The sequence below is a fragment of the Protomyctophum bolini genome, assembly GCF_963924005.1.
Source record: "Protomyctophum bolini genome assembly, chromosome: 4".
NCBI lineage: Eukaryota > Metazoa > Chordata > Actinopteri > Myctophiformes > Myctophidae > Protomyctophum > Protomyctophum bolini.
In genome coordinates, this window is record NC_137865.1 from 34,270,544 (window position 1) to 34,295,600 (window position 25,057).

Consider the following 25,057-nt stretch of genomic DNA (forward strand, 5'->3'; position numbering starts at 1 on the left):
TCAAAATTTCAAAAAACATGGGCTATAACCCATTGTTTTTGTCATTTCGTCATTTTTTTCAAATCTTCAAAAATTATGAAAAACGGCGCGCTAGAGTATGCCGTACGATATGGGCTATAGCCCACGGTCCAAAATTATGAGAAACGAGGCTAACTTTTTTTTTCAAAATTTCAAAAAACATGGGCTATAACCCATCGTTTTTGTCATTTCGTCATTTTTTTCAAATCTTCAAAAATGATGAAAAACGGCGCGCTAGAGTATGCCGTACGATATGGGCTATAGCCCACGGTCCAAAATTATAAGAAACGAGGCTAACTTTTTTTTTCAAAATTTCAAAAAACATGGGCTATAACCCATCGTTTTTGTAATTTCGTCATTTTTTTCAAATCCTCAAAAATGATGAAAAACGGCGCGCTATAGTATGCCGTACGATATGGGCTATAGCCCATGGTCCAAAATGATGAGAAACGAGGTTAACTTTTTTTTTTCAAAATTTCAAAAAACATGGGCTATAACCCATCGTTTTTGTAATTTCGTCATTTTTTTCAAATCCTCAAAAATGATGAAAAACGGCGCGCTATAGTATGCCGTACGATATGGGCTATAGCCCACGGTCCAAAATTATGAGAAACGAGGCTAACTTTTTTTTTCAAAATTTCAAAAAACATGGGCTATAACCCATCGTTTTTGTAATTTCGTCATTTTTTTCAAATCCTCAAAAATGATGAAAAACGGCGCGCTATAGTATGCCGTACGATATGGGCTATAGCCCATGGTCCAAAATGATGAGAAACGAGGTTAACTTTTTTTTTCAAAATTTCAAAAAACATGGGCTATAACCCATCGTTTTTGTAATTTCGTCATTTTTTTCAAATCCTCAAAAATGATGAAAAACGGCGCGCTATAGTATGCCGTACGATATGGGCTATAGCCCATGGTCCAAAATGATGAGAAACGAGGTTAACTTTTTTTTTCAAAATTTCAAAAAACATGGGCTATAACCCATCGTTTTTGTCATTTCGTCATTTTTTTCAAATCTTCAAAAATGATGAAAAACGGCGCGCTAGAGTATGCCGTACGATATGGGCTATAGCCCACGGTCCAAAATTATGAGAAACGAGGCTAACTTTTTTTTTCAAAATTTCAAAAAACATGGGCTATAACCCATCGTTTTTGTCATTTCGTCATTTTTTTCAAATCCTCAAAAATGATGAAAAACGGCGCGCTATTGTATGCCGTACGATATGGGCTATAGCCCATGGGCCAAAATGATGAGAAACGAGGTTAACTTTTTTTTTCAAAATTTCAAAAAACATGGGCTATAACCCATCGTTTTTGTAATTTCGTCATTTTTTTCAAATCCTAAAAAATGATGAAAAACGGCACGCTATTGTATGCCGTACGATATGGGCTATAGCCCATGGTCCAAAATGATGAGAAACGAGGTTAACTTTTTTTTTCAAATTTTCAAAAAACATGGGCTATAACCCATCGTTTTTGTCATTTCGTCATTTTTTTCAAATCTTCAAAAATGATGAAAAACGGCGCGCTATAGTATGCCGTACGATATGGGCTATAGCCCATGGTCCAAAATGATGAGAAACGAGGTTAACTTTTTTTTTCAAATTTTCAAAAAACATGGGCTATAACCCATCGTTTTTGTCATTTCGTCATTTTTTTCAAATCTTCAAAAATGATGAAAAACGGCGCGCTAGAGTATGCCGTACGATATGGGCTATAGCCCACGGTCCAAAATTATGAGAAACGAGGCTAACTTTTTTTTTCAAAATTTCAAAAAACATGGGCTATAACCCATCGTTTTTGTCATTTCGTCATTTTTTTCAAATCCTCAAAAATGATGAAAAACGGCGCGCTATAGTATGCCGTACGATATGGGCTATAGCCCATGGTCCAAAATGATGAGAAACGAGGTTAACTTTTTTTTTCAAAATTTCAAAAAACATGGGCTATAACCCATCGTTTTTGTAATTTCGTCATTTTTTTCAAATCCTCAAAAATGATGAAAAACGGCGCGCTATAGTATGCCGTACGATATGGGCTATAGCCCACGGTCCAAAATTATGAGAAACGAGGCTAACTTTTTTTTTCAAAATTTCAAAAAACATGGGCTATAACCCATCGTTTTTGTAATTTCGTCATTTTTTTCAAATCCTCAAAAATGATGAAAAACGGCGCGCTATAGTATGCCGTACGATATGGGCTATAGCCCATGGTCCAAAATGATGAGAAAAGAGGTTAACTTTTTTTTTCAAAATTTCAAAAAACATGGGCTATAACCCATTGTTTTTGTCATTTCGTCATTTTTTTCAAATCTTCAAAAATTATGAAAAACGGCGCGCTAGAGTATGCCGTACGATATGGGCTATAGCCCACGGTCCAAAATTATGAGAAACGAGGCTAACTTTTTTTTTCAAAATTTCAAAAAACATGGGCTATAACCCATCGTTTTTGTCATTTCGTCATTTTTTTCAAATCTTCAAAAATGATGAAAAACGGCGCGCTAGAGTATGCCGTACGATATGGGCTATAGCCCACGGTCCAAAATTATAAGAAACGAGGCAAACTTTTTTTTTCAAAATTTCAAAAAACATGGGCTATAACCCATCGTTTTTGTAATTTCGTCATTTTTTTCAAATCCTCAAAAATGATGAAAAACGGCGCGCTATAGTATGCCGTACGATATGGGCTATAGCCCATGGTCCAAAATGATGAGAAACGAGGTTAACTTTTTTTTTCAAAATTTCAAAAAACATGGGCTATAACCCATCGTTTTTGTAATTTCGTCATTTTTTTCAAATCCTCAAAAATGATGAAAAACGGCGCGCTATAGTATGCCGTACGATATGGGCTATAGCCCACGGTCCAAAATTATGAGAAACGAGGCTAACTTTTTTTTTCAAAATTTCAAAAAACATGGGCTATAACCCATCGTTTTTGTAATTTCGTCATTTTTTTCAAATCCTCAAAAATGATGAAAAACGGCGCGCTATAGTATGCCGTACGATATGGGCTATAGCCCATGGTCCAAAATGATGAGAAACGAGGTTAACTTTTTTTTTCAAAATTTCAAAAAACATGGGCTATAACCCATCGTTTTTGTAATTTCGTCATTTTTTTCAAATCCTCAAAAATGATGAAAAACGGCGCGCTATTGTATGCCGTACGATATGGGCTATAGCCCATGGTAAAATGATGAGAAACGAGGTTAACTTTTTTTTTAAAAATTAAAAAAAACATGGGCTATAACCCATCGTTTTTGTCATTTCGTCATTTTTTTCAAATCTTCAAAAATGATGAAAAACGGCGCGCTAGAGTATGCCGTACGATATGGGCTATAGCCCACGGTCCAAAATTATGAGAAACGAGGCTAACTTTTTTTTTTCAAAATTTCAAAAAACATGGGCTATAACCCATCGTTTTTGTCATTTCGTCATTTTTTTCAAATCCTCAAAAATGATGAAAAACGGCGCGCTATTGTATGCCGTACGATATGGGCTATAGCCCATGGTCCAAAATTATGAGAAACGAGGCTAACTTTTTTTTTCAAAATTTCAAAAAACATGGGCTATAACCCATCGTTTTTGTAATTTCGTCATTTTTTTCAAATCCTCAAAAATGATGAAAAACGGCGCGCTATAGTATGCCGTACGATATGGGCTATAGCCCATGGTCCAAAATGATGAGAAAAGAGGTTAACTTTTTTTTTCAAAATTTCAAAAAACATGGGCTATAACCCATTGTTTTTGTCATTTCGTCATTTTTTTCAAATCTTCAAAAATTATGAAAAACGGCGCGCTAGAGTATGCCGTACGATATGGGCTATAGCCCACGGTCCAAAATTATGAGAAACGAGGCTAACTTCTTTTTTCAAAATTTCAAAAAACATGGGCTATAACCCATCGTTTTTGTCATTTCGTCATTTTTTTCAAATCCTCAAAAATGATGAAAAACGGCGCGCTATTGTATGCCGTACGATATGGGCTATAGCCCATGGTCCAAAATTATGAGAAACGAGGCTAACTTTTTTTTTCAAAATTTCAAAAAACATGGGCTATAACCCATCGTTTTTGTAATTTCGTCATTTTTTTCAAATCCTCAAAAATGATGAAAAACGGCGCGCTATAGTATGCCGTACGATATGGGCTATAGCCCATGGTCCAAAATGATGAGAAAAGAGGTTAACTTTTTTTTTCAAAATTTCAAAAAACATGGGCTATAACCCATTGTTTTTGTCATTTCGTCATTTTTTTCAAATCTTCAAAAATTATGAAAAACGGCGCGCTAGAGTATGCCGTACGATATGGGCTATAGCCCACGGTCCAAAATTATGAGAAACGAGGCTAACTTTTTTTTTCAAAATTTCAAAAAACATGGGCTATAACCCATCGTTTTTGTCATTTCGTCATTTTTTTCAAATCTTCAAAAATGATGAAAACGGCGCGCTAGAGTATGCCGTACGATATGGGCTATAGCCCACGGTCCAAAATTATAAGAAACAAGGCTAACTTTTTTTTTCAAAATTTAAAAAAACATGGGCTATAACCCATCATTTTTGTAATTTCGTCATTTTTTTCAAATCCTCAAAAATGATGAAAAACGGCGCGCTATAGTATGCCGTACGATATGGGCTATAGCCCATGGGCCAAAATGATGAGAAACGAGGTTAACTTTTTTTTTCAAAATTTCAAAAAACATGGGCTATAACCCATCGTTTTTGTAATTTCTTCATTTTTTTCAAATCCTCAAAAATGATGAAAAACGGCGCGCTATAGTATGCCGTACGATATGGGCTATAGCCCATGGTCCAAAATGATGAGAAACGAGGTTAACTTTTTTTTTCAAAATTAAAAAAAACATGCGCTATAACCCATCGTTTTTGTCATTTCGTCATTTTTTTCAAATCTTCAAAAATGATGAAAAACGGCGCGCTAGAGTATGCCGTACGATATGGGCTATAGCCCATGGTCCAAAATGATGAGAAACGAGGTTAACTTTTTTTTTCAAAATTTCAAAAAACATGGGCTATAACCCATCGTTTTTGTCATTTCGTCATTTTTTTCAAATCTTCAAAAATGATGAAAAACGGCGCGCTAGAGTATGCCGTACGATATGGGCTATAGCCCATGGTCCAAAATGATGAGAAACGAGGTTAACTTTTTTTTTCAAAATTTCAAAAAACATGGGCTATAACCCATCGTTTTTGTAATTTCGTCATTTTTTTCAAATCCTAAAAAATGATGAAAAACGGCACGCTATTGTATGCCGTACGATATGGGCTATAGCCCATGGTCCAAAATGATGAGAAACGAGGTTAACTTTTTTTTTCAAAATTTCAAAAAACATGGGCTATAACCAATCGTTTTTGTAATTTCTTCATTTTTTTCAAATCCTCAAAAATGATGAAAAACGGCGCGCTATAGTATGCCGTACGATATGGGCTATAGCCCATGGTCCAAAATGATGAGAAACGAGGTTAACTTATTTTTTCAAAATTTAAAAAAACATGCGCTATAACCCATCGTTTTTGTCATTTCGTCATTTTTTTCAAATCTTCAAAAATGATGAAAAACGGCGCGCTAGAGTATGCCTTACGATATGGGCTATAGCCCATGGTCCAAAATGATGAGAAACGAGGTTAACTTTTTTTTTCAAAATTTCAAAAAACATGGGCTATAACCCATCGTTTTTGTCATTTCGTCATTTTTTTCAAATCTTCAAAAATGATGAAAAACGGCGCGCTAGAGTATGCCGTACGATATGGGCTATAGCCCACGGTCCAAAATTATGAGAAACGAGGCTAACTTTTTTTTTCAAAATTTCAAAAAACATGGGCTATAACCCATCGTTTTTGTAATTTCGTCATTTTTTTCAAATCCTAAAAAATGATGAAAAACGGCACGCTATTGTATGCCGTACGATATGGGCTATAGCCCATGGTCCAAAATGATGAGAAACGAGGTTAACTTTTTTTTTCAAAATTTCAAAAAACATGGGCTATAACCAATCGTTTTTGTAATTTCTTCATTTTTTTCAAATCCTCAAAAATGATGAAAAACGGCGCGCTATAGTATGCCGTACGATATGGGCTATAGCCCATGGTCCAAAATGATGAGAAACGAGGTTAACTTATTTTTTCAAAATTTAAAAAAACATGCGCTATAACCCATCGTTTTTGTCATTTCGTCATTTTTTTCAAATCTTCAAAAATGATGAAAAACGGCGCGCTAGAGTATGCCTTACGATATGGGCTATAGCCCATGGTCCAAAATGATGAGAAACGAGGTTAACTTTTTTTTTCAAAATTTCAAAAAACATGGGCTATAACCCATCGTTTTTGTCATTTCGTCATTTTTTCAAATCTTCAAAAATGATGAAAAACGGCGCGCTAGAGTATGCCGTACGATATGGGCTATAGCCCACGGTCCAAAATTATGAGAAACGAGGCTAACTTTTTTTTTCAAAATTTAAAAAAACATGGGCTATAACCCATCGTTTTTGTCATTTCGTCATTTTTTTCAAATCCTCAAAAATGATGAAAAACGGCGCACTATAGTATGCCGTACGATATGGGCTATAGCCCACGGTCCAAAATTATGAGAAACGAGGCTAACTTTTTTTTTCAAATTTTCAAAAAACATGGGCTATAACCCATCGTTTTTGTAATTTCGTCATTTTTTTCAAATCCTCAAAAATGATGAAAAACGGCGCGCTATAGTATGCCGTACGATATGGGCTATAGCCCATGGGCCAAAATTATGAGAAACGAGGTTAACTTTTTTTTTCAAAATTTCAAAAAACATGGGCTATAACCCATCGTTTTTGTAATTTCGTCATTTTTTTCAAATCCTAAAAAATGATGAAAAACGGCACGCTATTGTATGCCGTACGATATGGGCTATAGCCCATGGTCCAAAATGATGAGAAACGAGGTTAACTTTTTTTTTCAAAATTTCAAAAAACATGGGCTATAACCCATCGTTTTTGTAATTTCGTCATTTTTTTCAAATCCTCAAAAATGATGAAAAACGGCGCGCTATAGTATGCCGTACGATATGGGCTATAGCCCATGGTCCAAAATGATGAGAAACGAGGTTAACTTTTTTTTTCAAAATTTTAAAAAACATGGGCTATAACCCATCGTTTTTGTCATTTCGTCATTTTTTTCAAATCTTCAAAAATGATGAAAAACGGCGCGCTAGAGTATGCCGTACGATATGGGCTATAGCCCACGGTCCAAAATTATGAGAAACGAGGCTGACTTTTTTTTTCAAAATTTCAAAAAACATGGGCTATAACCCATCGTTTTTGTCATTTCGTCATTTTTTTCAAATCCTCAAAAATGATGATAAACGGCGCGCTATAGTATGCCGTACGATATGGGCTATAGCCCACGGTCCAAAATTATGAGAAACGAGGCTAACTTTTTTTTTCAAAATTTCAAAAAACATGGGCTATAACCCATCGTTTTTGTAATTTCGTCATTTTTTTCAAATCCTCAAAAATGATGAAAAAACGGCGCGCTATAGTATGCCGTACGATATGGGCTATAGCCCATGGTCCAAAATGATGAGAAACGAGGTTAACTTTTTTTTTCAAAATTTCAAAAAACATGGGCTATAACCCATCGTTTTTGTAATTTCGTCATTTTTTCAAATCCTCAAAAATGATGAAAAACGGCGCGCTATTGTATGCCGTACGATATGGGCTATAGCCCATGGTCCAAAATGATGAGAAACGAGGTTAACTTTTTTTTTCAAAATTTCAAAAAACATGGGCTATAACCCATCGTTTTTGTAATTTCGTCATTTTTTTCAAATCCTCAAAAATGATGAAAAATGGCGCGCTATTGTATGCCGTACGATATGGGCTATAGCCCATGGTCCAAAATGATGAGAAACGAGGTTAACTTTTTTTTTCAAAATTTCAAAAAACATGGGCTATAACCCATCGTTTTTGTCATTTCGTCATTTTTTTCAAATCTTCAAAAATGATGAAAAACGGCGCGCTAGAGTATGCCGTACGATATGGGCTATAGCCCACGGTCCAAAATTATGAGAAACGAGGCTAACTTTTTTTTTTCAAAATTTCAAAAAACATGGGCTATAACCCATCGTTTTTGTAATTTCGTCATTTTTTTAAAATCCTCATAAATGATGAAAAACGGCGCGCTATAGTATGCCGTACGATATGGGCTATAGCCCATGGTCCAAAATGATGAGAAACGAGGTTAACTTTTTTTTTCAAAATTTCAAAAAACATGGGCTATAACCCATCGTTTTTGTCATTTCGTCATTTTTTTCAAATCTTCAAAAATGATGAAAAACGGCGCGCTAGAGTATGCCGTACGATATGGGCTATAGCCCACGGTCCAAAATTATGAGAAACGAGGCTAACTTTTTTTTCCAAAATTTAAAAAAACATGGGCTATAACCCATCGTTTTTGTCATTTCGTCATTTTTTTCAAATCTTCAAAAATGATGAAAAACGGCGCGCTAGAGTATGCCGTACGATATGGGCTATAGCCCACGGTCCAAAATTATGAGAAACGAGGCTAACTTTTTTTTTTCAAAATTTCAAAAAACATGGGCTATAACCCATCGTTTTTGTAATTTCGTCATTTTTTTAAAATCCTCATAAATGATGAAAAACGGCGCGCTATAGTATGCCGTACGATATGGGCTATAGCCCATGGTCCAAAATGATGAGAAACGAGGTTAACTTTTTTTTTCAAAATTTCAAAAAACATGGGCTATAACCCATCGTTTTTGTCATTTCGTCATTTTTTTCAAATCTTCAAAAATGATGAAAAACGGCGCGCTAGAGTATGCCGTACGATATGGGCTATAGCCCACGGTCCAAAATTATGAGAAACGAGGCTAACTTCTTTTTTCAAAATTTCAAAAAACATGGGCTATAACCCATCGTTTTTGTAATTTCGTCATTTTTTTCAAATCCTCAAAAATGATGAAAAACGGCGCGCTATAGTATGCCGTACGATATGGGCTATAGCCCATGGTCCAAAATGATGAGAAAAGAGGTTAACTTTTTTTTTCAAAATTTCAAAAAACATGGGCTATAACCCATTGTTTTTGTCATTTCGTCATTTTTTTCAAATCTTCAAAAATGATGAAAAACGGCGCGCTAGAGTATGCCGTACGATATGGGCTATAGCCCACGGTCCAAAATTATGAGAAACGAGGCTAACTTTTTTTTTCAAAATTTCAAAAAACATGGGCTATAACCCATCGTTTTTTTCATTTCGTCATTTTTTTCAAATCCTCAAAAATGATGAAAAACGGCACGCTATAGTATGCCGTACGATATGGGCTATAGCCCACGGTCCAAAATTATGAGAAACGAGGCTAACTTTTTTTTTCAAAATTTCAAAAAACATGGGCTATAACCCATCGTTTTTGTAATTTCGTCATTTTTTTCAAATCCTCAAAAATGATGAAAAAACGGCGCGCTATAGTATGCCGTACGATATGGGCTATAGCCCATGGTCCAAAATGATGAGAAACGAGGTTAACTTTTTTTTTCAAAATTTCAAAAAACATGGGCTATAACCCATCGTTTTTGTAATTTCGTCATTTTTTCAAATCCTCAAAAATGATGAAAAACGGCGCGCTATTGTATGCCGTACGATATGGGCTATAGCCCATGGTCCAAAATGATGAGAAACGAGGTTAACTTTTTTTTTCAAAATTTAAAAAAACATGGGCTATAACCCATCGTTTTTGTAATTTCGTCATTTTTTTCAAATCCTCAAAAATGATGAAAAATGGCGCGCTATTGTATGCCGTACGATATGGGCTATAGCCCATGGTCCAAAATGATGAGAAACGAGGTTAACTTTTTTTTTCAAAATTTAAAAAAACATGGGCTATAACCCATCGTTTTTGTCATTTCGTCATTTTTTTCAAATCTTCAAAAATGATGAAAAACGGCGCGCTAGAGTATGCCGTACGATATGGGCTATAGCCCACGGTCCAAAATTATGAGAAACGAGGCTAACTTTTTTTTTTCAAAATTTCAAAAAACATGGGCTATAACCCATCGTTTTTGTAATTTCGTCATTTTTTAAAAATCCTCATAAATGATGAAAAACGGCGCGCTATAGTATGCCGTACGATATGGGCTATAGCCCATGGTCCAAAATGATGAGAAACGAGGTTAACTTTTTTTTTCAAAATTTCAAAAAACATGGGCTATAACCCATCGTTTTTGTCATTTCGTCATTTTTTTCAAATCTTCAAAAATGATGAAAAACGGCGCGCTAGAGTATGCCGTACGATATGGGCTATAGCCCACGGTCCAAAATTATGAGAAACGAGGCTAACTTCTTTTTTCAAAATTTCAAAAAACATGGGCTATAACCCATCGTTTTTGTAATTTCGTCATTTTTTTCAAATCCTCAAAAATGATGAAAAACGGCGCGCTATAGTATGCCGTACGATATGGGCTATAGCCCATGGTCCAAAATGATGAGAAAAGAGGTTAACTTTTTTTTTCAAAATTTCAAAAAACATGGGCTATAACCCATTGTTTTTGTCATTTCGTCATTTTTTTCAAATCTTCAAAAATGATGAAAAACGGCGCGCTAGAGTATGCCGTACGATATGGGCTATAGCCCACGGTCCAAAATTATGAGAAACGAGGCTAACTTTTTTTTTCAAAATTTCAAAAAACATGGGCTATAACCCATCGTTTTTTTCATTTCGTCATTTTTTTCAAATCCTCAAAAATGATGAAAAACGGCACGCTATAGTATGCCGTACGATATGGGCTATAGCCCACGGTCCAAAATTATGAGAAACGAGGCTAACTTTTTTTTTCAAAATTTCAAAAAACATGGGCTATAACCCATCGTTTTTGTAATTTCGTCATTTTTTTCAAATCCTCAAAAATGATGAAAAACGGCGCGCTATAGTATGCCGTACGATATGGGCTATAGCCCATGGTCCAAAATGATGAGAAACGAGGTTAACTTTTTTTTTCAAAATTTCAAAAAACATGGGCTATAACCCATCGTTTTTGTAATTTCGTCATTTTTTTCAAATCCTCTAAAATTATGAAAAACGGCGCGCTATTGTATGCCGTACGATATGGGCTATAGCCCATGGTCCAAAATGATGAGAAACGAGGTTAACTTTTTTTTTCAAAATTTCAAAAAACATGGGCTATAACCCATCGTTTTTGTAATTTCGTCATTTTTTTCAAATCCTCAAAAATGATGAAAAACGGCGCGCTATAGTATGCCGTACGATATGGGCTATAGCCCATGGTCCAAAATGATGAGAAACGAGGTTAACTTTTTTTTTCAAAATTTCAAAAAACATGGGCTATAACCCATCGTTTTTGTCATTTCGTCATTTTTTTCAAATCTTCAAAAATGATGAAAAACGGCGCGCTAGAGTATGCCGTACGATATGGGCTATAGCCCACGGTCCAAAATTATGAGAAACGAGGCTAACTTTTTTTTCCAAAATTTCAAAAAACATGGGCTATAACCCATCGTTTTTGTCATTTCGTCATTTTTTTCAAATCCTCAAAAATGATGAAAAACGGCGTGCCATAGTATGCCGTACGATATGGGCTATAGCCCACGGTCCAAAATGATGAGAAACGAGGCTAACTTTTCTTTTTGCACAAATGCACATATGCACCTACACACGCACAGGCGCACATGCGTATGCACACCTGGACCTGTAAATTAACAACACAAAAACTAAGGCACTGGTGTCGGACTTCTGGTTTACCGGAACGGGGTTCAACTCCCTGCAGTGCCCTGCTCAATTTGTTGTATTTACATGGTTCATTGGAAATTGCGGAAATTGGCAATTGCGGAAATTGAAAATTGCGGAAATTGGAAATTGCGAAAATTGGAAATTGCGGAAATTGGGGAAATTGGAAATTTTTCCGCAATTTAAAAAAAATAATCTAAAACCGATGGGCTATAACCCATCGTTTTCAAATCGTACAAAAAATTAAATACAAAACGTAGTAAAACATAAATACTATGGTCAATGTAACTTGCTCCTTTATAGTCACTTGGACAACGACAACAAAAACATTGTCAGACTTTATTCTTTCACATCTTTATGGATTATTATATAAAATAGATTTTTGATAAACAGCTAATTAGTCAAATAGAACATTTTAGCAACTCAAACCTTAGTACTAATACAGTGTAATCCTCACCACAAATCAGTTATTAAAATTATCCAGCAGAAACTTAGAACTACATAGCTGAGAAGAAACATAATTTAAATAATTATTATATTAAGTTTTTATTTAAAAATAAATGTGAATTTGCTAATACAATCAACTTGATACCCATACCCTTAGGACTTCATTTCAAAAGTAAATTGTATTTGCTAATGCTTAACTTTGTCAATAACCGTAGGATTGCAACCCATTACATTTTCATTTAATTATGTGATTTCAAGATTACATAGCCTATTTCCTTATTTGAAATTATAAAGCTGCCCATTGACAGAGCCATAGAGTAAGACAGAGTTACGACAACTCCGTTCACTTCATGGGGCCAGGCTCTTTTACATAGACTTCCGGACAACCGGAAGTTTACGGAATGCATTGGATGGGCTCGCACAAAGCCACGTGACCAGGCTGTTTTTTGCCCCCTCAATGTCGCAACTCTGTCTATACTCTATGTCTCTGCCCATTGCTAAATGTCAAGAATAGTCAGGCCAAACCTAGCAGATCACATTATAGGTGGAGTAATACACTGACTACAGTACTGCACTGCTTACAGAAATCACATAATCAACTTAGAGAATATACTGCACACAAAAGAGACAATTTTAGTTTTGTTGGAAAACCGAAAGATAAAGTAAACATTGCTCACGATCACAGCATGTGTACCCCATCAAAGCAACAGCCAATGCCCAACACTTACTTTAATAGGTTTTATAGAAACATATTGCATGACTCAAACCTCTCCTAGTCCTTTTAACGTATCTTAGTAGTCTCTCTGTAACTCTTATGTTCTGTGAATTCCATATACTGTACTGTCCATCTGTCTCTCTCTGTCACAACAAAAGAAAATATATACAAAAGGGAGAACTGCCCATTCAGCACTGCATTATCCACAAGTTTCACACATATTTTGCTAAATAGTTACTGTATTGATTTCAAATAATTGAATCGTATCGCCATAATGAACCGATATCGTATCGTCAACCATGTATCGTGATACATATAGTGTCGCTGTTAAGATGTATCGTTAGATCCCAAATATATACTGTAGTGTATATACTTTCTATAACCTCCTTATGTGTGTATTATCAATGCAAGATTCAACACCGAACCAGCATAATATGTATATAATTTTCACCAAACTGCTTTTAAACTGCTTTGAATGGCTGTGTATTGGCCCTCTCTAGTCATGCAGGAATATGCATTCCTATCAAGATCACTTATACTCTAACTTCTAATGTAGGGTATTTTGGGATTCAACGGCTTAGCGTCCACATTCTGGGTCTAACACTGTAACAAGTGTAAGATAATAAGTGGTAAAAAGGCCTTGAATTAAACTGCTACGACTGACCAACAAAAAGCACAACGCAAGGATCAGAACCCAGTCCAGGTTCTTAAGCTTTGCAAGATTATTGTTGGATGATATTTAGTGATTCTGAAACAAATGAAATTGCCTATTTATTCGTTTTTGATTCTCGTGTCTTGCTTTCAGCGTTGTGATCAGTTCACTTTAAATTCAGGAAGTGGATTTCCTTTACATCCAACCACATATTGACAAACATGCACTTGGAGCATAGTCATTTTAAACTCAAGAAATGATTGAAACAAGAGTGTGCATATTTGCTAAAGCACTTTGGTATAGGGGACATTATGTTTCATGTGCTGCTTTCTTAGTCGGTACATACATAAAAAGACCATAGCAGTGGTATCTGGCATGTTTAGCTAATTGAGTTCAACTCAAGTTTTATAAGCTTCTAAATATCCCAGTTTGTCCCAATTTGGAGTGAGAAACGACTAATAAGCACGTGCACGGCCACGTGCACTGAGGATTCGGATGTAGGCTATAATAAAATAATAATAAAAAAATATATTATTTTTCATTCCTGGACTAAATAACATTAATCAAAAACGAGATTTCTCGTTTTGGCACACGGGGAAAATGGGCTAAAAATGAGACTTCGCGTTCTTCTCAGATTGTGTTAAGTAAGGTGTTAGTATGTGATCCAACACAGTGAAAAGTCTGCGCTATTTTATTCATATTCTGACTGCGTCTTAATGCATTTGAGCTGGTTGGATTCAAGAGTGATTTACATGTATTAGCTTTTTCTAATTTAGCAACGCTCTCAGCCTGCTTCTCTCTCTCTCTCTCTCTCACACACACACACACACACACACACACACACCTGAACTGAACTTAAAAAACACCTATAAAAAGCGTGAGTCATAGTCAATAGATAACATGTGATCGGTATGGTGCTTTAAATGCCATGTGCTTACAAGCCAGGTTAGTAGTTAAACTCCTACTGTAAAGTTAACCTGGTGTAGTGCACAATGAGTTATTTCAGCATATTTGTTTGTGAAAGGAATAAAACAAAAGGTATATTAACAGCTTTTAGCATGTCCATCCGTCCCAATTTTGGACTCCACTTGGACAAACTAAAATCAAACCTACGTCTAATGAACAGAACTGATCAAAGGCAGGTGACCCATGCAGCCCTGCTGAAAGTGTCTCTGTGTGTATAGTTGGCGTGATAACCCATTTAGACCATCTGTGTCACCTCATAGCCTTTAACCAGTTTAACCATTATTTTATAATTATACTTTAGCTGTTGAAAATTAGCACATCTACATATACTGCTATGAGCTTGCACATCTGCTATTTTTGGTAAATCGTGAAAATGTGTGCAAATCTTTGAATATATATTCTTTCACAGCAAACGTTTTTTGCTGAAATATTTGCTTCTGGGGTGGTCCACGGCCAGATCGTGGTCCGCGGCCAAATACAGATAATTCTGGGGTGTCCTTGACATGAAATACATAGATTTTTCCAGAAAACTGTCATGATTTAGAAGACATTTGTAGAATGTATTCTCAGGTCTTAAATGGGTCACGTCAACATGTCAAGGCCTGTGTGGGTGCCCGGCCTCATCGGCCAGGTTCAGGATGTAGCCGGCCATATCGTCCTCTGTCGGTGCGTCGGACATCACCCACGACTCGTTGGCAGCCGTCACCTGCAGGCGGCATATGGGACAGTTTCGGCTCTGGCCACTCCTATGTGTGAACAAGAGAGATCAGAGGATTCTAGTATAAGTTAAATGTGTCGACTTTGGAGTTGTGAGGAAAAACAAGCTTTGGAATCACAGATATAGAGCACCGAAGGGCCTTTCTGTGTGGAGTTTGCATGTTCTCCCCATGTCCCCTATAGGGTAGGTACCCTCACAAAAACATGCAGTAATCCTGGTCTCTAAACTGCCTCCCCCTGGCCAGCCGGGGCACCTGATGGAGGGGAAAGGAACTGGTTGGAATAACGTGTTCCTTCCACGCGCTACGTCCAACCAGGGAAACTCCCCCCTGTCAGGTGTAAAGGAGCAACTTGGACACTCAAGCATGAAGGAAGCATGAGTTAAGTCCGTTGCTCTCCCCAGGTTGGCGGAGGGTGTGTAGAGCCCAGGATCACATTAGATGATTGACACAGGGGTCACAAAATCGTGGGATAAAAAATATATTTAAAAAATATATATATATCGGTAAAGGGCGCTAAGGCCACTGGTTTATGTACTTTTTTATTTGCATTGTAATCCCCATAGGGGGATTTTAGATCGCCTCATTAGGAACTGTATTTGTAAAATAAACAAATCATCCCGGCGGTTTCACTCATTTATGAAGAATCAACTGACTGTGAGAAAACGCTAATATTACTGCTACCAAATTAGTTACATTTTTGCTAGAAACAGACTTGGTATGAAATATGACTGACTGACTGTCGTAAACGATACAGAGCCACCTCCCCGACAATTTCGCTGAGACAGTTTGTTTATTTTTGTCCACAATTTTTATATGAGATGATGTTTAGATGACCCCATGGCCCATGCTATTCTCCATAGAGAAAAACTTCCATGAACCAGGGGATGAGTGAGTGACGTCAGGACTTCGGCACTCCTGCAATTTAGTGTTCCTGAAATGTAGTGTCATATATTCCCGCCGACATTGAAATCTGGTGTTAATTTTTTAATACACACCATTTAGTCTTAGTCCTATTTAGTCTTCTGAAAAACCTTAGTCCACTTAGTCTTAGTCAACTAAATTAACTCTGCTCCAGCAGCACCATCCAGCCATTTCACATAAAGTGCACAGTAAATGTAAAATGGTGCATTTACTGTATATAGCGCCCCTAGAAAACAACATTTAGTTTTGATTGCGTTTAGAATAAGCCTTAGATCAACCAGGGCATTGTAAGTACCCACACACACATACATATACTGTACATATACAATATACACAGTATACACACACACTTAAATAGCCACCGCAATAATAGAATTTGCCACAAATGTAATAAGAAGTGTTAAGTGTTAAGCGTACCACTTGTCGATGCACTTCTGACAAAAGCTGTGAGCACAGGGCAGGATGAGGTCAGACCTGCCGTCCATACAGATACAACACTCCTCTTCATCAGTCAACTGTTTCACCCTGTGGGACACAAGCAGTGGTAGAAAAAATACTCAATTTGGTTACTTAACTGTGACTGCCACCTAGTGGTTTGGGGAGGTGTTGAAATTCTTCATTGGAAATAACCCCTTGACTTGTTGAGATGAACCGTCTCGTTTTCAAGGGGATCCGTAAATACAGCCTGATTCTATTCTACATCCGAGCCAGAGTAATATAGTAAGAGAGTGGCGACACTAGCGTTGACTCCCATTGTAAAAATGGAATGCGGAAGTGGATAGTTCCAGCCATAGGAGTAATGTTTGGAACTATAGCCCATAGGCACCTGCTTTTGCGATTCTGATTCTGAAAAGAATGACAGCCTGTCTGGTGATACCATGGGGGCAAGACGGGCAGTGTCGGTAGGCCAATCAGAGGCAGGCGGGGCGTTACCATGTCTATGCTCGGACGTAGAATAGAATCAGGCGTAAATACAGAATGCATAACAAGAGAAAAAGAACACATAACAGACAAACATAAACAGGACAATTCATACAACGGTAACAAGACAACTCACCCCGTTCCTGTTTTCCTCCCAGAATTTTCCCCAGTGAGGGGTGGGAGAGGCTGGTCAGCAGACGGCTGGACTTTGTATTTCTCTAACTATAAACTTTCATGACAGCAGTCAGCCTAAGTACAAATATAATTTATGAAAAGCTACTACAGTGAAGTCTGTTCACAGAAGTTGTTGTAGGATATGTGGGGATTATCTGACGAGGTACCATTTGAGTGTGCAAAACCTTACATATACTAAATAATACTAAATTGTTTATACGGTCAATATACAGGAGTATCTTTTTATATTTTTCCAAAAATAATACAACAGCCAATAGCATATTACAAAGTTATCCCCCTCACTGGAGAAAATTCCGGGAGGACAAACGGGCACGCACCGGGGTGAGTTGTCCAGTATTCCATACAACTAGTCCAGTAATAATGTCATTTGACCAAACTCAGCTGATTTTGTATTTACAATTTACTAAATGTCATTATGCTTAAAGATGGAGTGCCGTGATTTTTCCCCACCCTTAAACATGATCATCAGATTTATAAGGAGGAAGAACTTTTTTTTTAAAGTGTACAGTATTTGTTAAAATTATGGTTTTATGTGGACACGCCCACCAGTTCATTAGGTATGCGTGAGTTTAACCTTAGCACCACCCACCTAATCCAGTCCCTCCGCCTCCTCCTTTAAGACCACCCACTTGTCCTAGTCCTTCCCCCTCCTTATAAAAGGACAGCCCATGGCTCTGCCCTTTTGTTTACAAAATGACAGAGGGATGACACATTGGTGTGTCTAATGTAACAAAAACTCATGTTTTTGTGAATGTTAGAAGTTAACACTTCCCATATTTATGAGATGTCGGATAAGCACTATTATGAACTTATACTGCCACCATTTATCCATGCATCCATGCAATCTATGTTTATCCATTATATTGACCCTATTGTCACAATCAGCTCATCTCATCATCCAATTCAATCATAGTTTAACAGCAGAAACAATTAGTTTAATAGATCATTTAGCATGAATAATTTGCCAATATACTGTAGGCTATTGATTTCCTCCAGCTAAGCACCCTGGCATTTAAAATTTTATTAACACAAAACACTTGCAGCTCTGCCCTAGGCCCATTATGCTAGCAACTAGAAGACTCTCCACTCTTCTATTGCTCTGATCAAACTCAATTTACAACATGAATATGCCGTTCCTTCTGATTGCATTGAGTTTCAGCAAAGGTCGTGTTGCCAGATTTAAAAACAAGCGGCCAGGTCCACGAAAACAAGTCACAGAAATTGCCTTGATTTATGAAAACGTATCAACAACACCAATCCTTTTAACAACATCGCTTGTAATAGCCAGACATGGCAACATGACTTCCAGTGTGACATAACAGATACTTCTAATTCTTGACTTTACAGCCTTGTATAAGTATAACAACAGCCAACACGAATGCACACTACACTCTGACTCTCGGCCACTGTGATTATAAAAGAAACAACCTGAACTCCTTGAGAACAGCAGAGCAACTGCATGGACAGCAGAGCAGGTACTGTATAAGGCTGGTTTGTGGTTTCCTTGATTAATCCTGAGGACCCGACGTGAACTCTGCTCTGTGAACTGGTATTGTGTGGTGTGGTAATGTGTGAAATGCGCCGTTCAGTTCACACGTGTGTATGTGGCAGGCAGCTCCGCCCACAGAGGTTGTCTATTTAAAATATATATATCATGAGGGGGAGGTGCGTGTGCAATAGTTATACGTCACCCTATCAGTGTTTATATCATTGGTTCCGTTTGACCTTCAAGGGTTCAGCCTCCAGGAAGAAACCCTAAATACAAAGTTAATACACCATTGCACATAAAAACAACTCCAGGGTGTCTAATGAAGTACACCTCATAAACACATGAAAAACTGGAAAATTACAAAAATTGTGGCACTCAATTGTGGCACACAACACACTCCTTAGGCTAAAAATGGACATAGCCTCCTTGACATGATGAGGTCAGCAGATTTGTGTGTGCAAATATACAGTGACAAACGGGACATCCAGGTATGTAGTCCATTCTAACCTGCCCATCCACATGCTGGCCTGACAGGAGTCTGCAGACGGAAGCTGTCCTGAGGGTCCCTCTGTGACGCGCTCTGCCGACGACAGCACCTCCGCAGCTTGGCTGGTGATGTCATGATACAGCTGAATGAACTGGTACAGGTTCATGATGCGAGATGCCTCCACCATCGCATTCTCCTTGTTGATCTGACACACGCACGCACACGCACGCACGTACAAGAAACACAATCTTTAGTTCACTTCCCCCGTCTCTCCCTCACCAGTCTGAGAACCCATCGTCAAAAAATAAAGGAAAAACAGTGCCCTTTGACGGACTCAACAGTGTGTCTCGACTCGAGAGACTACTCCCTCACAGACACAAATCCAAGCATGTACAAATGCACATTTGCAATTTGCTTTTGCTAATCTCATGCACTTACACACCCATATACAGCATGCATGCGTGTGTGTGTGTGTGTGTGTGTGTGTGTGTGTGTGTGTGTGTGTGTGTGTGTGTGTGTGTGTGTGTGTGTGTGTGTGTGTGTTTGTGTGTGTGTGTTTGTGTGTGTGTGTGTGTGTGCGCGCACACCTCACCTTGGTGCAAACTATCCTCACACACACACACACACACACACACACACACGCACACACACACACCTCACCTTGGTGCAGACTATCCTCACAGCCACCTTCCACAGGGCAGTGGCATCGGAGCCTGGCTGCACCTCAAACAGCAGGTGCTTGGGCTGTCCAGCAGCCAACTTGGCCGTACTGAGAGAAACACAGCAGTGGAGAAATCAATCATGTTGAAAATAATATTGTAACCAGGCAGTAACCACATGACTGAGTGAGATGGGCAATATGACTTAACCCGAGACCTGATTCTACAAAATGTCTTCAAAATCCTAATGTTCCCTACCACCCACCCAACACAACAGTGGCCCCCAGGTTGATTCTAAGTCAGGGTGGTGGTCCCTGGCCCATAACCCCACCCAACACAACAGTGGCCCCCAGGTTGATTCTAAGTCAGGGTGGTGGTCCCGGACCCTGGCCCATAACCCCACCCAACACAACAGTGGTCCCCAAGTTGATTCTAAGTCAGGGTGGTGGTCCCTCGTTCACAATCAGCTGAAAAACCCCTGGATAAGACATCTTTGAGACCAAGACCATAAGGCTTACTCACCCTATCTTGAACAACTTTATAATTGAAGGTTGAGTTCTTAAGGATAGGCATTAATAAGCTATAAGCTTCAGCCTATACCTTTTCAATCACGTTAAAAGAAAATGTTATACTTGTAATGTCCCTCTGAAGAAAAATAAAAAGATTGAAATAAACTATATAAATAGTATATAGTTTATTTCAATCTTTTTTTCTCTTCAGAGAGACATTACAAGTAACACATCTGCCTGCCTATAGGCTTTTTAGAAGAAGCCCTTTCTTCTTGCCGTGATCGCTGCCTTCCTATCTAGATTTGCTTTTATCTCCTCCAGACTTGCACTGACAATGCACTATATTTGGGTGTCAGTAAGTGAAATATTCAAAGACTGCAACTGATACAAAATGCAGCTGCCAGGCTCCTGACTCACACTCAAGAGAAGTGAGCACATTACGTCGTTGCGGCCCTTCACTCATGTGTTTTAGAAATAATTTTAAGATTCTACTGCTTGTTTTTAACCCATTCTGAACGGGAACCCATTTTGGTGTTAGCATCATGTTATGCTTTAGCTATTGAAAAATAGCAGATCTACAATCTGGCGCGCTACGAGCTTGTAGGTCTGCTATTTTTGAAAAATCGAAGAACGACTGACATTCTTAGAATCTGATCTCAGGTCAGAATGGGTTAATCAGACCAGTGTGTGTCCAGTGGAAACCTCGTATGAATCTGATCTCAGGTCAGAATGGGTTAAAGCCCTAAGGCTAAATAGTCAGGCTCCTGCGTATATCTGTGATCTTTGAGATCATCCATCTATTGACGGTTCCAAAGTCTCGCCTTGTCACAAAGGTCGACCAGGCTTTTTGCCGTTCAGGCCCCTCAGCTGTGGAACTCACTGCCTCAGGCAGGCAAAATCTCTAAAATACATAACTCTATCACACAGCTTTTTCTTAATTCATGAACTGTTGTACTATTTATGCCATTTCTGATCTTTATTGTCTATTTACTGTTGTTATTGTAAAAGCACTTTGTAGCTTGTTTTTCCAAAGGTGCTATATAAATAAAGTTATTATTATTATCTATACATGCGGTTATGGTGATTGCAAATGGGAGATAATATAATATGTTTCACCTGAGTTTTGACCTAAGTTTCAATACAGTTAATATACAAATTGACAAAACATCCGGTTTTAGTGTTGAAACCGTTTCAGTGGGATATCGCCACCGTCACAGAGGTACCGTATATGTCTTGTGACAGACATTATGTCTTATTAGGTTATAAATAGCCATGTCCTTTTGCCTCACTGAAAATATACATACCCATTAGGACAATTCTACAAATGTCTTCTAAATCCTATACAGTTTTCTGAAAAACCTATGTTTCTATGTCAGTGGTGCTCAACCTTTTTCATGTCAAGGACACCCAAAAATATCTGGATTTGGCTGCCGACCCCCATCTGAAAATATGTTGTTCCAGGGACCTCCCCAGAAGCAAAGATTTGAGTTAAAAACATTCGCTCTGAAAGAATATATATATGAAAAGATTTGTGCCACATTTTCATGATTTTTCAAAAATAGCAGATCTACAAGCTCATACATAGCTCGGCACCGAGTGCCGCGCTACGAGCTTGTAGATCTGCTATTTCTCAACACCTAAAGCATAACATAATGCTTAAAACACCAAAAGGGGTTCCCATTCACTGACCCAGTGTTTGGGAACCTGGCAGTGCCCTATAGCGGCTAGCCTATAAAGAGCGTCGCAGTCCCGCCCCCTAGAGCGGCCCGGAAGAGAATTGCCAATTAATTTTTCCCATAGACGTTTCAGAAAGTATTTATTTAAAGTCCTTTAAAGTCCTTTAAAGCCTTGGACAAAGCCAACTCTGCTCCTGACAAATCATGACAATAAACACAATTATTTTGGGCTGAACAAATAATTAGAAAGAAGCAAAAAAGGGCAGGGTACAACACCTTTTTTGGTTGTTTTTAATTCTTTCTAATTATTTGTTCAGCCCTAAACAAATTGATTATTGTCATGATTTGTCACCATCCGAGTTTTTTTAAACGTCTATTGGGAAAAATGAATGAGAAATTCTCTTTCGGGCCGCTCAACTTCATGAAAGGTGGTGGGACTGCGACACTCTATATACTGGTTTCATGGTTGCAGTATTTGTGGGGTGCATACTTAGTTTAGACTAGTCATTGGTTAGACATGGGTTAAGGTTAGGTTTAGGTGTGCTGCCCCATGGGAGGTTAGGTTTAGGGTGAGAGGTTGTAGTTGTAGAACTAATGACTGGTCTAACCAAAAGCTGTCTAAACTAAGCACTGCGCCCATATTTGTCAAGTGACAGCGTTGAACTTACACATCATTGAGTTCAGACACTCGGGCCAGGAACTCCTCGTAGGTGAGGTAACCGCTGTCACGCACCAGGCCGGCATGTTTCACCACTCTCTCAGGCAGGCGGCCCGCCTGACCTGAGATCTGCTGACCCATCACAGCAGCAGCAGCAGTAGCAGCACTTTGCACAGCGCGGACCAGGAGACTCACTGAACTTCATTCAGTACTGGGGGAGTCTAATGGGGGACAAATGATTAACTATTATGTTATAACCCATTTAGACCTGAGGACGCATCTGTGTCGATCACCTCATAGCTTTTAACCACTTTTAACCATTATTTGAAACAAAAGCTGTATTATAGGAGGGGCCCTCAAAAAACAGGAAATGATCATAGGAGGTAAAAAGGGGAAAGAAAAATATACAGTGAGGGGGAAAAGGGGATGGGGGACAGTTTTGAATTGCAGCTGTGTATAGGTGCCCTTTGAGAGCGGTTTTGAAGGAGTCAAGGGATTGGTGTGGCTCAGTGGCTGCATGCGCTGGGCAGTTTTACTTCAAGTATAACCAGTTAACAGTTACTGTATAGCCTACTTGTTAAACCAGATAGGTAACAAACACAGACATCTTTCCAGTGAACATTGGCTGTAAGATTACAGCCAAAAAAACAGAACGGAAACCAATTAATTGTAGTCTGTATGTACTGTTGTACAATAGTACAATCTTATTATGTACGTGTCAAGACAAGTAGGCCTATAGTTCTATTGCTGGAGATGCTTATAGAGTTCGAACTATATTTAGCAACCAATTTAAGATCGATAATATATTTGCATTTCAACGCGGTTTCGATGGTAACTGAAGCAAACATTACTGTCGTCAAATCGTCAACATATTTTGAACAACTTATTCAAAAGTAAACAACGTAATTTATAAATAAAACACGGTAAATATATATATGATCAATTAAGCCAAATCAATCTAACATTTACATTAGCTAGCAAAATTCGAACCAAAATATACCGTAAAAAGGTTAAACCCATAGCAACAGAGCAACTACTGTCATATATTAGTAATATCTTACCTTGAACTACAGACATACAATCATAAAGTGGCATAGTTATTATTATGATAGGTTGATGTAATAATTCACAGTACACTGCATTAACCCTGTTGTTATTTTTTTTTCACAGTAGACGCTGTTTGATGACGTCACGGTCGAGTAGTAGTAGCTCATTCGAGTAGTCAGACTAGAGCGCCCTCTGTCTTGCCATCCTTTACTTTTATAAATATAATATAACCACTTTTGGAATTTAAAATGCTCCTCAGACAGCCACAGTAGCCTAAACAAAAAAGAAAAGAAAAACAGCATAATCGTCTTTACCCGAACCTTGATATCATTGTTTGTTATTGTATTGTTATACTAATAATTGTTTAATTGTTTAACTTTCGACCAAAGTATAGTCTACTTTGTTTTAGCAAATCATTAAGTCATTCAGTCAAATAGGCAAAATAATGCTGTCACATCATTTCCCCCCTTATTTGCATACAGTAACCTACCTAATGATAATTTACTTAATGATAGTACCAATTATCATTAAGTCCAGACAGTATTAGTAACATATTATTTTGACCAATGGCCCCTTGGTATATAGGCCAGCAGTTTTCAAGCTTTTTCATATCAAGGTCCATTATGTATCCACGGACCACCATTGATGACATTTAGCCTCTCAGACCCTAAACTAAAGAATAGTTTAATATCGTTGACAGTTGACACACAATTTGATCCATTCTGTTGGCAAACGTTGATTAAAATGTACAATTAGGGCGAGCGTACCTGTTACCCAATTCTTCTAAATTCTCTAATTATGTAGACTTCTTGTAATGTAGCTGTTTAACAATAATGTAACTCTTGTTGAGAGTGTAAAATGAAACCAAATGGACCAATTGTGCATCATTTAGCTGGGGACCACCTGGAACCTCCTCAAGGACCACGGTGGTCCCCGGACCACTGGAGTAGGCTATATGGCCAGTCAGTAGCTAATAATGGTACCCAAGAGAGTGAAGAGACAGTCTAGATGCAGACCGATATTGATAACGTTGGACAAATGCATCACCAGAAGAGGGCAGTGTAATACAGCCACAAATATAAAAGTCAGGCGCACCTTCAGCCAAGATAACTGCTCTGATTCTCTTCATTAGATTTTCTCTCTTCATTTTAGAGTTCAAACTTGAATGGTAAGGTGGAACCCAAAAATATATTTAAATTCAGTACAGTAATATAATAATAATAATAATAGC

The 25,057-nt window shown here is 37.9% G+C and overlaps 1 protein-coding gene across 1 annotated transcript; it reads right to left on the bottom strand.

The window, feature by feature from the left end:
- Positions 1–12,090: 12,090 nt before the first annotated feature.
- On the bottom strand, positions 12,091–23,968 carry rnf141 (ring finger protein 141). Its single transcript, XM_080760694.1, has 6 exons — positions 23,841–23,968; positions 22,790–23,000; positions 19,938–20,046; positions 19,298–19,482; positions 16,603–16,710; positions 12,091–15,291 (listed from the first exon to the last, which is right to left on the bottom strand). The coding sequence occupies exons 2-6, from the start codon at positions 22,918–22,920 to the stop codon at positions 15,141–15,143; spliced, it is 684 nt and encodes a 227-aa protein (XP_080616820.1). The 5' UTR covers positions 22,921–23,000; positions 23,841–23,968; the 3' UTR covers positions 12,091–15,140.
- Between the last annotated feature and the right edge of the window lie 1,089 nt (positions 23,969–25,057).